Below are 13589 nucleotides of genomic sequence, written 5' to 3' on the forward strand. Positions count from 1 at the left end.
TAAAAATAAGGATTCTCCCTGATAGTGGGAGTGGGTTTCTGGCGACACTGGGCGGGAAGGATGGGGTGGTCCCCCCACGACGCATGGGGATAGAGGCAGCTCAGGGCAGACGTGCTCAAGCTCTTGGAAAACCTGCAACAGGCAGAAAAGTTAACCAAAAAAAGACTTTTTGTCAGGATAAAATACAGAAATGCGGCGAGCAGATGGGTGGCTGGAAGGGGAGAGCAGGAGGGATGAGCTGCGGGCTCCTTGCTGCGGGACATCGCGGCGGCTGAAGGATGCTGCCGTGATAATAAGGGAATAAAAATCCAGCGGAGACAATTAAAACCCTCCCTGCCAGCTGGCCACGGCTGGGAAGGCGATGGAGTGACACCCGACATCCCATCGGGCTCAGCTCCACGCGGAGCCAGGATTTGGGGCTGCTGTACCCCCGGGGGGGCGGGGGGTGGTACCGCATCCCTGCGTTTGGCTCCTCGTTTTTAAGACACAAGGCAATATTTCAAATGGGCGCCGTGGGTTTATTTCAGATCGCGAGCGCTGGCCGTTATTAAATCCAATATTGAGGGGGTGCGATGGCCACGCAGAGCGCGGCAGGGCGGGGGGGAACTTGCCCAGCCTCGCTGATAAACACGGGTGGGGGACGGACCGGGATGCTCCGGTCCTTGGGGCTGGCACCCAGCTGCGACCCCCGGATCCCCATCGCTGCTCCCCCCGGGATGACGGGTGGGATCACTGCGGGGTTTTCTTTTTTTTTGGGGTTGCAATTCCTCATGCAAGTACAACCAGGGGGGATGTTCCAAGTGGTTTTTTTTTGACCGGAGGACCACAACAGCCCTTATTGCTGGGATGGAGCCGGTCCCAGCTGCCTCTTGCTGGTCCTTCTTCCCGGCCCCATCAGTGCTAAGGGCTCGTTTAGGACACAGATAGCTCCCACACCTCATAAAATAATATTTTAGTTTGGAAACGTGGCCAGGCAGAGTTTAACAGGAGCAGGAACAAGATGTGGAATGGTCTGAAATCCCCCTGCTGAGAAATTTGCACCCGCCCCCAGGCACGCAACCCAATCCAGGCGCTCTCTATACATTAAAATCTTAGCAAATGGCTCCATTTTCTGGCGAAATCGGATCATTGAAAACTGTTTTGGTTTATGACTTTCTGCAGGTGTGGTGGGGGAAACCCCCGTGCACACCCGGTTTTCTCTCCCGGCCGCAACAGGGAGGGAAATAAGAAACCAGATTGCAAGGCACGTTCCCACCGCCTGAAAATGCCGTAAATTAACGGAGATGAGCTAGAAATCAGCCTGCCCACGGTGAAACCCCAACCTCCTCCTCGGGGGCACGGGCCAAACCCAGGGCTGAGAACAAGGGGGTGACGCACAGGGCAGGGGGAACCCCCAAGTGATGCTCTGGGATGCGGGCACATCCCTCTGCCGCTCTTTTTGAGGCGTTCGATGCTACCGCTTCTTTGGGGCCTGCACCAGGACCCTGATTCGTGGGGGAAGTGGAACCCGGGTGGGCTGGGTACCCTCTGGGTATCTGCCAAAAATTTCGAAGAAATTGTATTTATTTATTTTTTTTTTTACCATCGGGGCCAAATCAGAGGTAGGAGGTGAGGGCAGGGAAGCGGTTGCGTTTCCCTGCGTTGTACAATTGCCTCGCTAACCACCGCCGGGACAAGGGGACAGACGGACGGACGGATGGACAGGACACAGCCTTTGCTGTCGCGCCCAGCGCCCACGCCACGCCAGTCAACAGCTCCAGCACACGCGGCGTTTTGCGGAGGTTTGTCCCTAGCGGGCAACTGTCGTCCGCCGCAGAGGCTGCTGGGAATTGTAGTTTCCTCCGCTCCACCACAACCACGCAGGCGCAAAACTTCCCCGCCCGGGCTGCTTGAACCGGGGAAAGCGAAGAGTTCGTCGATTGGTCCGGTGACAGCCTCACCTCCACTGTCGCTGACTTGTGATTGGTTAGACCGCGCCTCCTTCCTTCTGGTTGGTCGGCTGCGGCCAGTGGGCGGGGCGCACGGCGGTGGCGGGAATTGCGGCGGCGGGGCCGGCTGTGAGCGGTCGCCGGTGGTGAGGGGCCGGGCTGAGGTAACGGCTGGGCAACGGGCTGAGGCGGGTGGAAGCGGGAACGAGCAGGGCCCGAGGGGCTGGCGGGGAAGGGGGTGGTGGGGCAGGACACCTAAGACTCGTAGGTGCTGGGACGAGCTGGGCCTGAGGGGATGGTGGAGGTGGGGAAGGGGCTGAGGTGGGGAAGAGGCCTGGGGTGGGGAAGGGGAAGGAGTTTTAGGCAAGAAGAGGGGAAGAGCTGGGCCTGAGGAGACGGTGGAAGAGGGCAGGGGCTGGGAAGGGGGCTGAGGTGGCCGAGGGGTCTTTGTTGAAATGCTGGGGCCTGAGGGGATGGCGGTGCCGGGGAGGAGGGGAAGGGGTCTTAGGCGAGAAGCGGGGAAGAGTTGGGCCTGAGGGGCTGGTGGAAGAGGGCTGAGGCGGGGAAGGGGCTGGGGAAGGAGCCTGAGGTGGGGAAGGGGTTTTAGGCGAGAAGCGGGGAAGAGTTGGGCCTGAGGGGCTGGTGGAAGAGGGCTGAGGCGGGGAAGGGGCTGGGGGTGTGGAGAAAGGGCCTGAGGGGACATGCTGGGAAGAGCGGGGCCTGAGGGGCTGGTGGAGGCGGGAGAGGGGGCAGGGGCGGGGCTGGACCCCTGTGGTTTTGCCGTAGGACCGGGGGGCAGTTTGGGGGGAGGTCGGGCTCGGACTGTGGGGGGGCTGAGGGCTGGAGAGTGGGGAGTAGGGTGGGAGAGGGTTGGGAAGGCTGGGTGAAAAGATGAAAGGTTTGGGAAAGGAGCAGAGCTGGGGGACGGAGCTGGAGGAGGGGGCATTGAGAAGGAAGCTGGGGTGGGCTGGGAAGAGGGGGTAGGTTGGGGGAGCTGGACTGAGGGTTTGGGATGGGAGGAGAATTTGGGGGAAGTGGGGGCTTTGAGGGCAGCAGCAGGTGGGGTAGGGAGTAGCAGGGAGGTTTGAAGGGGGAAGGGTTCAGGGGATTGGGAAAGGAACATGCGGGGTATGAAAGCAGAGAGTTATTAATGTGTTATTAGGGAGCGAAACTTGGGATGGTGCTGAAGAGCACTGGCGTGAGGAGAAGTGAAATGAGAGGCTGAAAAGGGAGCAGGGTTATTGGGGGGCTGGGGATTTGAATGAGGGACTGTGAGAATTGCGCTGGGAACCTGTACTAGACAGTGAAGTGAAGAATGACCTGGGGTGGGGGGCCTCGGAGTGGGACACGGAGCTTGACGTGGACGGGAAGCGCAGTGTAAGGCTTGTGAAGGGGTTGGGAGAGGGTGAGCTGGAGAAAAGGGGGTGAGTATCAGGACATGGACTGGTAGAAAATTGGTAGTGGAAGTGCAGGGGCATGATGTAGTTGCTGATGGATAAGTAAATTAATGAGGGGGGAAAGTGAGGGTGAAAGATCTAGTGCCAGACTGGCACTTCTGGCTAACTTAATTTCTGTAAAAGTCAATTCTGGTAAAAGTAAGTTCAGCTGTTACCCAGGAGGTCTTGTCTTCTTTTTCCTGCCCTGCTTAGGAAACGTGTCTATAATACCTCTTTCTTTCTCACTAAACTTTGTCTGCTGTGGACAAATCAATGTCACTTCCCAGGTGGTTGTATCCCACTGTGCTGTCAGGATTGTACTTGATAATGTCTCAAAGTTACCATGGATATAGGCTTTCTCTTAAAACTCCGTTTTAGCTGTCGGTCCTCATGCAGCTGCATCATGTACCGATGCTTATACTGCTAAAATTGATACCGGTTGGAAGTATTTGCAGTTGATCGTTGGTAAGCTGCTTCATTTGGGAGAGTTTTAAGCTTTTTATCCCCTTCTCTTCCAGGGTTTTACTACAGGTGACAACTGATTGCCATGAGTTCAAATATTTTCCTCTGATTTGCTGTTTGCTGGGCCAAAGTGAGGGATGGCTACGGAAGCCAAGTATAGCATTGTTCGAGAAGTGGGCCGAGGGAGCTATGGGGTGGTTTATGAGGCCATCGTTAATCAAACTAGAAGCAAAGTAGCTGTTAAAAGGATGCATTGCAATGTGCCTGAAAACGTAGAACTGGCTCTGCAAGAGTTCTGGGCCCTGCAGAGCATCCAGAGGCAACATGAAAATGTGATCCAGTTGGAGGAGTGTATCCTGCAGAATGGCCAAGTCTTTCAGCCAATTAGTCATCGTTACAGGAAATCAGATAGCCATTTGCTGCTAATTGAGACCTGCCTGAAAGGGCGGAGGTGCATGGATCCCAAATCGGCCTGCTTTCTCTGGTTTGTGATGGAGTTTTGTGATGGTGGAAACATGAACGAATACCTGCTGTCTCGCAGCCCGGATGCTCAGCTGAATAACAGCTTCATGCGGCAGCTCAGCAGTGCCGTGGCTTTCCTGCACAGAAACCAGATAGTGCACAGAGACCTGAAATCCGACAACATTTTGATTTCTCATAGACGTGGAAGTCCCATAGTAAAGGTAAGGGAATAAAATTTTGCTGTAACAAGTGTGTGATCTGTGCGCTTACAAGTCATGTGCTTTGGAATAGTCTTTTGGTTAAGTCTTGTGATACTTGTCATAAGTGTACCGAGAACATCTGATATCAGTTGTGGGGTTGGGGTTTTTTTTAGGAGTTTTGGAAGGAAGTAGAGATCACAATGGTGTGTTTCTGTGTCGTCCTTCATCCACTGCTTATCCTGTTGAGAGGAGCAGTTCAGGGCTGTCGAACTTCTGCACGCTAGATAATCAGAGAGATCACGATCAGTCAAAGATGAAGCAATATTTTCTGTGCCCTTAAACTTTGAGAACATACTGCCCTGTTACAACAGCTAGCGCTTCCGATATTGCTGCCTCAAGCACATGCTGACGTTCAAGGAATGATGGGGAATTTCTTTGTGCTTCATGTGGGTTGATGCCCTGATTGAGATGAAGACTGGCTACCTGCCTTTTTTGTAGCACCAGACTTGAAGGTCTGCGTGGCTGCTTTTCAGAGAGCTGGGAAAGCTGGGAGCCAGTTCGCTCCTGAACTTTCAATCCCGAGAGTTCCCGTAGTTAGACGTAAAATAACAGCTCAGTGCCTGGCAGATAATTCATGTCTTGACCATTCAGATCAATAATGGTATTTGTACTTCAACCTATAGAGCCATCAAGGAATATTTAAATCAATGTCATCTTAATCACTATGGATAGTAATGCAAGAGATTCAGTGCATGGGAGATCCAATTTTTAGGAAGAAAATGGCAAGATGGCCTTCGTCAGATCCCAGTGGATGTAATCGACAAAGTAGCAGCCATGTCTCCACTGACTAGCAAAAAGGAAAGACAAGCCGCCTTAGACGTTGTGGGCTTTTGGAGAATGCATATTCCAAATTATAGTCTTGATTGTCAGTGCCATGCTGTGGTGGATTTCAGAGTGGAATTCGCTGAGCTGCTGTTTGTAAACACGCTGGTAAACTTGATGTTTGTGAATAAGTTATTTTGCTTTTCTTCTTATGCGTTGCAGGTAGCGGATTTTGGCCTCAGCAAGGTGTGTCAGGGGAAAGGGAATGTGAACCAGCATCGCTTCTCTTCTGCGTGCGGGTCAAACTTCTACATGGCTCCAGAAGTATGGGAAGGTCACTACACTGCGAAGGCTGACATATTTGCCCTTGGGATCATTTTCTGGGCTATGGTCGAGAGGATCACCTTCCGAGATGGGGACACTGAGAAGGAATTGCTCGGTGAGGATCAGATCAGTGCTGTCCTGTTGTCAGTGGACGTTCTGGATCTTTAGGGATCTTCTAAGAGGTGTTTTTCCCAGGCATAGTTACAAATGCTGTGGCATATATGCTTTGGATGTGGCTTTTTCCAGAAATCTGCAAGCACTTTGCAACCCAAAGAAATCCAGAGCTGTTTTTTTTGGGTGGTTTGAGTTTTTGTTTTTAAGAGAACTGCAAAGAAATCTCTTTTTCTTCATCATGCATTGCTCCTAATTTGGTTGCTTCTCATGCAGGGTTTCCAGGTCTTGAAGAGATATCACTAAGGCAGAGGGAATGCTTTTTATATTTACAAATCACTTTGTTTGGAAGATCATTGCTTCTGCCAGAAATACTCTCTGGGATTTAAAGGTCAAGGGAAAGATCACTTCTGGCTTTTCTGCTGTCAGGCCTCCTTTACCCTAAGGAACACTCTTAAAAAATGGATTTGGCCCTTATTGTCACTAAAGAACTGTAAGAGAAAAAACTCATAGCTGCTGGTGAGGCATCTGTCTTACAGTGATGCTCTTGATAGACAGTTTACTATCTGTATACTTCCATTTGCTCAGAAATACTTTTAATGCTTTTTTAAAGCAAAACCTTTCTGGAATTGGGCTTACGGGTTTGCTTGTATCCTTGACTTGGCATAACCAAGGGACGGGATCACTCAGAGCACCGAAAGGATGTTCCAAGGAGCCAAATAATAAACTGGAAAAGGATGTTTAGATATACTTCACTGCCATCTGGCTTGAGTTTCCTCGCAGTTTAGAGATGCAAGATCTCACAGGGATGACTCCTTTGATGGCCTGCGCTCGTTCTCTCCCCGCCTCCTCCTTCCTCCAAATCCCCCACATATATGCACGCTTGAAACACTTTATACTAAATGATTTCAGAAAAGTATATTGCAGTGGAAAATCCATCTCCAGAGGAGAGAATGCCAGTTATGCACATTAGCATAATAATTGAAGACATCTACCCAGGCTCTGAGATCATAGTATACCTGTCTGTCTGTCTTTTAAATGTTTAAATTCTTAAAAGGAATTTTTACAGAGGAACTTTGAGAAGCTATTGCGCTACCCCTTTAATTTTTTTTCATCTTCAAGTAGGCTCAGTTCTAATTCTATTATTTATTTCTTTTTAAAATGCCAAACATTGATAAATGTTTTAGTTCCTGCCTACAGAAACAAGCAAATGGCTGCAGCTGAGACCAAAGCATGAACAGATTTCATTAAAATAGCTACCCGCCAACTTGAGATAAGGAGTTTGCAAGGCCAACCTTTTCTATACACAGACAGGTCACTGCCTTTGAAACATTTATTCTTTGCTTGGTGCAGGGGCAGAACAGCTTGAGTGAGCAAAGCTGTTTTTACTGTCTGGTTTGGAAGCTGGTTAATCATTTTCAACAACCGGTGAAATTATTTAGATTACCAGGAGCAAATTTACATTTCCCTTCCTTAATCTTGCTGAGGAGAAGTTGGCTAATGGTAAAAGGCATATGCTGTCATTTTAATTGAAAATTGTTTGACTAACTGAGCAAATAACTTTTTGGTTTAACTCTTTCAAGTCACCTCAGCCAAGCAGAGTCTCCCTCCTTCTTCTAGAGCTTCTGAGTCTGCTAGTAGGGTGAAACGGAGTAAAATGGAGGAAATTCACTTCAGCAGCCCATTTTCTCTGCACATGGTCCGTATAACTGCTCGGTGAACAAGCCCTGTTTAACTTGCTCCCTCTGTTCCATGCATGGTTACGCACACAGCCTTGTGCAACATCTTGATTACTATCTGAAAGTGAAAGCCTCTTCTGATAACAACCTCTCCTAATATTTGACTTGGCGGTCGCCTCTCAATAAGTGATCTTTCCGGTAATCTTTCAGATGTTTTGTTTCCCAGATTGCTTCTCCACACTACAGCATTTTGTGTAGACTGTCCTCTACCTGTATAACCTGACTCCTTCTAACCTGTGTTCAGGAACGTACATCTGCCAAGGCAAGGACCTCATTCCTCTCGGAGAAGCGTTGCTGGAGAATCCCAACATGAAATTGCAAATTCCCCTGAAGAACAAGAAGTCCATGCCGGATGATCTCTGCAAGCTCCTGCATGATATGCTGGCTTTTAACCCAAAGGAAAGATTGGATGCCTTCCAACTGGAAGTCCGAATCAGGCAAATCTCCTACGGTAAAAAGCGTCAACACTCTGTCTCGTAGAGACGAAGGACATTCAGGTTAGTGTCTTTGCCAGGTTACTCCCTATTTAGGCTGAGCTTACAGGGGATTTTCTGTTCTATTGACCTCCAGGCCAAAGCCCTCTAAATCAAAAGTGATCTGTAGCAGTTCTGAAAATTCAGCAATAGAAAGATGCAGTCAAACTAGATGAAGTAGAGGCCTCGATAAACATTTGGGAAAAGGAATTTGATTGAAGTACGTCTAACAAAGAAACTTTTGCCTCCTTAATAGTGTTTGTTCAGGGAATGGGCTGTGCCATCTGTATTTGGGCCAGATCTATTGCCACAAATGAGGGCAGATTTCTGCCCTTGCTCCAGCGTTTACCCGTGCTTGTTTGTTGCTTTTACAACATATTTGCTAACTAAATACAAGCGGAAGTGGGCAAAGTTACTGTGTACGTGTAGGTGGTATTCAGGTATGACAGTAACTGTCAGATTAAAGACAGATTTTTTTTTTTTTTTTAAATTAAAGCGCTGTTAATGCTCAGAGTGTATCAGAGCTGGGTGCACCAGGTGATAGAGGAGCTTTCTGTTCTGACCTGTTTAACATGCAAAGGCCTTGAATAATGGCTTGGAAAAGGCTGGACTGGAGGTCTGCTGGTCTTGTTGAGTCCTACAGTGAGATTGTTGTTTTTATGTGCCTGCTTTGGGGGGTGGGGGGGGGAAATCTGGTCCTTATTCTTGTGAGTTCTTGACAGCGTCTTCAGTATGTGCCTTGATGGAAGTTTGAATGTCCAACATAAAATTCAAGATGGTCTGTCAGATAGATTCTGTGTCTTTCAGCGGAGCAATGAAAATACAAAAGGGAGTTTCCAGGATTTTCAAATCCTGTCTTCTGCTGTCATGGGCTTCGTATCCTAGAATTTATTCGATAAATGCATTGTAGAAATAAAAGGGTTTGTGTCTGATACTGAGACTGAGCATCTGGCGGTCCTTATAGCTAAGGACATTGTCCTTTGCAACACAAATGCATTTCTGATGAGTTTAATACTCTTGATCTTGTGACAGACTTGTCCTTTAGCTTAAAATGTTCTTCTCCTTCCCCAGTGTTTGCCAATTCTGAACTATTTTATAGAGAACAATTGTAACCTTAGCAGCATTTCTTCCTGCCCAAGGTTGGTTGGTTGGTTTCTCCATCTCCTCTATATACAAATAAGTTCTGCACTTACTCTAGACGAGTCTTTTCAGGTCCTTATAAAGCACTGGCATTTACCATCTAGTCTGGAAATATCCTCCTGATGTATTCCAGGATAGCATCTCCTTTCATATCTATATCACTTAATTCTCTCATAATTACTTTGTATCCTAAAGCCCTTTTTGACTTAGTAGCTTCAAATCAATAACATTCTGGGTTACAGCAGTTACTTTTGTTCACAGATGCATGACCTTATTTTTTCTATTACCGTGTTTCATCCCCCCGTCAGTTAGAAGCAGCGGTGAATTACCCTGAATATTTCCTCATCCTTTTTTATAACTGTAATACCTCCAGCTTTGTGTCTCGGTACGCTTCTAATTGTGCCAAGGCTCTTAGTGAAAACATTAATTAAACAAGTCCGTTGCCAGTGCCAATCTTGATAAAACTCTACTCAAGCCTCTTCATTTCCAAATCATTCGTTTCAGTTTTCCCTTGGGACAGGTTAACTGCTTTACATCTTCCTTTTTACTAATCCCAGTTTTTTCCTGTCTATCTAATGCTTTCTTGTGTGGTACTACATCAAATGCTTTACTGAAATCTCAGTGGACAAGACCAACGCTTTTTTTTTAATCTAGAAAAATCAGTTTTATCGCTGAAAACTACTTGATTAGTCTGGTAGGATCTGCAGTTCTGGGGACTCCCACCTGAAACAGGAGGCCTGGCATACTGTAATAGCAACCGTACCACTAGTTGGCAGGCCAGCCCTGAAGTGGTTAGCCTGCTATAAAGGAATTTGCAAGGATAAAGAGGGAAAAGAAGGCTCTAACAGCACAGTGTCAGGCTTACTACTGCTGACTTTCCTTTTTCATTATGAAACCATAAAGGTAAACAGGTTTGCGGGCAAGGTTCGGAAGAAAAATGCCAGCACAGCCAGGATATATCGTTGAAAACCCCCTCTGTCTCAGTACTCTCCATTTATTTTATTTTCCTGTTCAGTAGGAAGCTAGCTGAATACTATACTTGCTTTCGGCATGTAATCGGAGTTGATGCAGCAATGACTTGTGGCACAGCGTTCCATGCCACGAGGCGCTAGTCTCGCGTTGTTGAAAATACTGTCAGCCGCTGTGTTAAGCGTGGAGTGAAATGAAAACCCAACTCACCTTTCAAATGGGCTTGTCCTAAATACCAGCCCATGGATGCTTCAGTCCAGAAAACAGACCAATTTCATATCCGACTTCCCTAATCTAAAACTGGGTAGCACAGAAGCTGAAAAGTGTTTCTTGCAATGCTAAATCTAGGTGCTTCAGAAGAAATTCTCCAGTAGCAAGTTCAAATCAAACAGGAGATACCTTTTTTTTTTTTTCCCGTACTGCTTTGTTATCACAGGGCGATGAACCCTACAACGTAGGGCAGCCAAACACTAAATCTCCTCAGAGCAGTGTGAAAACTATCTAAATGAGTTTTCTTTCATGAATTTAAAGACAAGGATACGGATATGACTTCAGAGGACTTCCTGAATCACAGGTTAAACATTGCTTACAACTGGGATTTTTACTGAGGAAAGCCTATTTGTGTACCTGCCCTGTGCTCTTCCCTAAGTGTATGTCTGTGAGTGATGTCCCCGAGGCAGAACAGCGGGCTGGGGGACATGTGGTATGGGCCAGTGCTCTCGCCGAGAAGTATTTTATTTTGCAACTTTGGTGCATTTCTTTTGCAGGTATCACGTCCCGCTGTGGTCTGGGAGCCTCGGAGGCGGTGAACAACTCTGCCTTCCTTTGGAATGAGTGGGTCAATCAGAAGACCATTGCTGCCTTCCAGTTTTCCCGAATGGTTATATTTAAATGGACAATAACTTTATTTATTTGTACAGTAATTTTAAGAGGAGAACTACAAAAAAAAATCTATTTTTATGCAACCTTTGGTGTTTTTATATTTGCGTTCTTTTATGCAGCGAGTGGCGTAGGTGCAAACTTGACTGGGGTGACCTTGACTGCTTGGCCATACTCAGCACAGTCGTAGAGGAGTTTTTGAACTTTGTCTTCTTAAAGCATCCCTTGTGTGTCCTTTTGTTGCCATCCCATGACCATCCTTCTGAAGGATGGCAAAGAAACATGTAGAAACCATCTGGAGACAGACTTCTCTGCCCTGTTGCATGGTGACTGCCTTTCCAGCCCTGGCTTCTCACTGATAGCTCCATGTCGCTTGTCCTTGGCACAGAAGTTGTCTTTAGAAGGTTGAATTGGAGTTTTTTTGGTGTAATTCTTCACTCCACGTTGCTTGGCCACGTAACTGAGTGATGTCTGCTGAATGAGCTGGCAAAGCGTTCAGTGTCTATTCTGAAAAGTTTGAGCAGAAACAAAAATGTATTTTCTTCACAGTAGCTTTTGAATATTCTTGCTTAGATTAACTAAAATGCTTTCTTAAAATAAATACAAAGAATGTTAAAGATGCCAACTCTTGATTAGAACGTATGCGTCACTAACACTTAAAGTAGTTTAAGGAATCATGCTTCCTGCTGTGTTAGCTGCTTGTGCCAGCTGTTCTTACAAGGGAAATGAAAAGGACTGAACTGGAATCTTGGCAGGTAAATGGGGAGTCTAATTTGCACCCTGTTTGAAACATATTTTAATGTATCTGTGAACTACTGCTGATCGTCGCTTTTCTTAAGGAGCTGGGAGCTCCTGGAAAAGGTTCCTCCTATGCTCTTCTGTTGTGCAGAGGTGAAATAGCGTCCTTCAGGGAAGGCTTCCTTTTGTAGGAGAGGAATAAACTGCCAAATGAAAGATAACATGGGGAGCCCCTCTGCGCCGCCGTGCCACGCAGGACAGACATATATTTGTTAGAAATAGATTATACATTTCTTCCCCCTGTCCTACTCTACTGAGATTGTGGCTGCTATATAGAAGACTGTTGTTATAAGCAGCGTGTCGTAAGCTAAATTAATGGAGAGGATCTTTCTTCTGCCATGACTTTATCCAGAGGCTCCACTGGTCTTCCGTGGGGAAGCGTCCATTTTCTCATCTCTTCCTCCAGGCTGTAAAATGTTTGTCCTGCACAAACAAGGATTAATTGACCTCTGTCCCCGTAACAGATAACAAAGGGACTACCCGATAGGAGTGGTCCCTGAAAAGAGCTGTTGTGGGAACGTATAAAAAATAAGTTAATTCGACTTGTTTAATTAAACTTGACTCTTGAATTTAGAGAATCCCTAGTCCAATGGTGCTAGTGCGTGCAGCGATGATAGGGTTGCTTTGAAGCTTATTCAGCTCTTGACACCTCTGCACAAGACTGCATGGTGACTGGAAACAAGCTGAAACTGGGGCTCTGGATCTTTTGTTATTACAAGTTCTGGAGAGCGCTTCTGTCTTCTGGTAGGAGACAGGTCTGGCTTTCATTGCAGCTCTAGCTAACCTTGGAGTTCTGGGGAATTGGGTTTTCCTTTCCGCAGCTTTCGCTTATAAATACTCTTGTGCTTTGGAGAGCTGCTATTCTGAAGTAAGAATTCTTCCTCCTTCTCTTTCTAACCCTATTGTCTGCTTTCTGCCATCTCTCCTCCTGGTAGTCTTCCAGGGCTGTTTTTAGTTGAGACCAGGTGCATTTTTCTGGAATACAGATAGGTTTGTCCACCCTCGCAACACGTGAGAAAATTGCAGGGCACAAGAAGGGCTGTTTACTCATTTTTTTTTTCTCCTTGTTTTGCCATGCTAGGCGAGTATCCTCACAGCTGCTAGATATTTTTAGCTAGTCTGTACATATGCTTTAATCCCCTGAAACTCTGTATTTTATAAATTAATAAAGTGCTGTGGTTTTTTTACTAATGGATTAAAAAGTGTGGTAATACTGAGCATCTCTTTAGAATCACATGCGACACTTCTTTTTATGTTTTTAGGTACCACAATTTAGTAAGTCTTACTCTAATACCTAGTGAATTGGTAAATGAACATATGCAATGACAGCCTCTAATTTAAGTGACGACTACTTAGGGAAAGGGGCGGAGGGAGCCGCTGCGTGTAGCTCTGAAAACAAGCTCGATATTCAACAGCGATCTAAAGGGTAAATGTAATGTCTGTAGCAGGGAAAGGAACAGAAAAAAATGGAAGAGTGCGTGAATCCATGGTATTCTGTTTCAAAAGCTGTGTGGAGCTCATTAATAACAATATAGCTGAGAGGGAAGAAAAAAATACAGTTAAGTTTGTCAAAGACCTACACTTTGGGAACAGGGGATGGGAAGTTTGTTAAATTGTCTATGTTATGGAGAAAATGAACTCCGCTTTATTGCTTTATTCCTCTCGTGCTCTGGGAACTAAGGGGTTGCCCAGGGGATGCCCAGGTTTCACACAGCGCGTCCCTGAATTGCTAAACTCCCTGGTGATAGCAGAAGTGGCAGAGGGCTTAAATCACACCTACTTGTGGAAGATAAATCTATGAGCGGCTATTTAGAGCACCCTTTGGTTCAGGGAGTTCCTCAAGTGT

The 13589-nt window shown here is 46.8% G+C and overlaps 1 protein-coding gene across 1 annotated transcript; it reads left to right on the forward strand.

Annotated features, from left to right (window-relative positions):
* Window positions 1-2031: 2031 nt before the first annotated feature.
* Window positions 2032-12879, forward strand: LOC129205353 (serine/threonine-protein kinase PDIK1L-like). Its single transcript, XM_054822744.1, has 5 exons — window positions 2032-2092; window positions 3883-4509; window positions 5533-5749; window positions 7729-7981; window positions 10834-12879. The coding sequence occupies exons 2-4, from the start codon at window positions 3964-3966 to the stop codon at window positions 7962-7964; spliced, it is 999 nt and encodes a 332-aa protein (XP_054678719.1). The 5' UTR covers window positions 2032-2092; window positions 3883-3963; the 3' UTR covers window positions 7965-7981; window positions 10834-12879.
* Window positions 12880-13589: the final 710 nt, after the last annotated feature.

This window comes from Grus americana, chromosome 3 (assembly GCF_028858705.1).
Source record: "Grus americana isolate bGruAme1 chromosome 3, bGruAme1.mat, whole genome shotgun sequence".
NCBI classification, from domain to species: Eukaryota; Metazoa; Chordata; class Aves; order Gruiformes; family Gruidae; genus Grus; species Grus americana.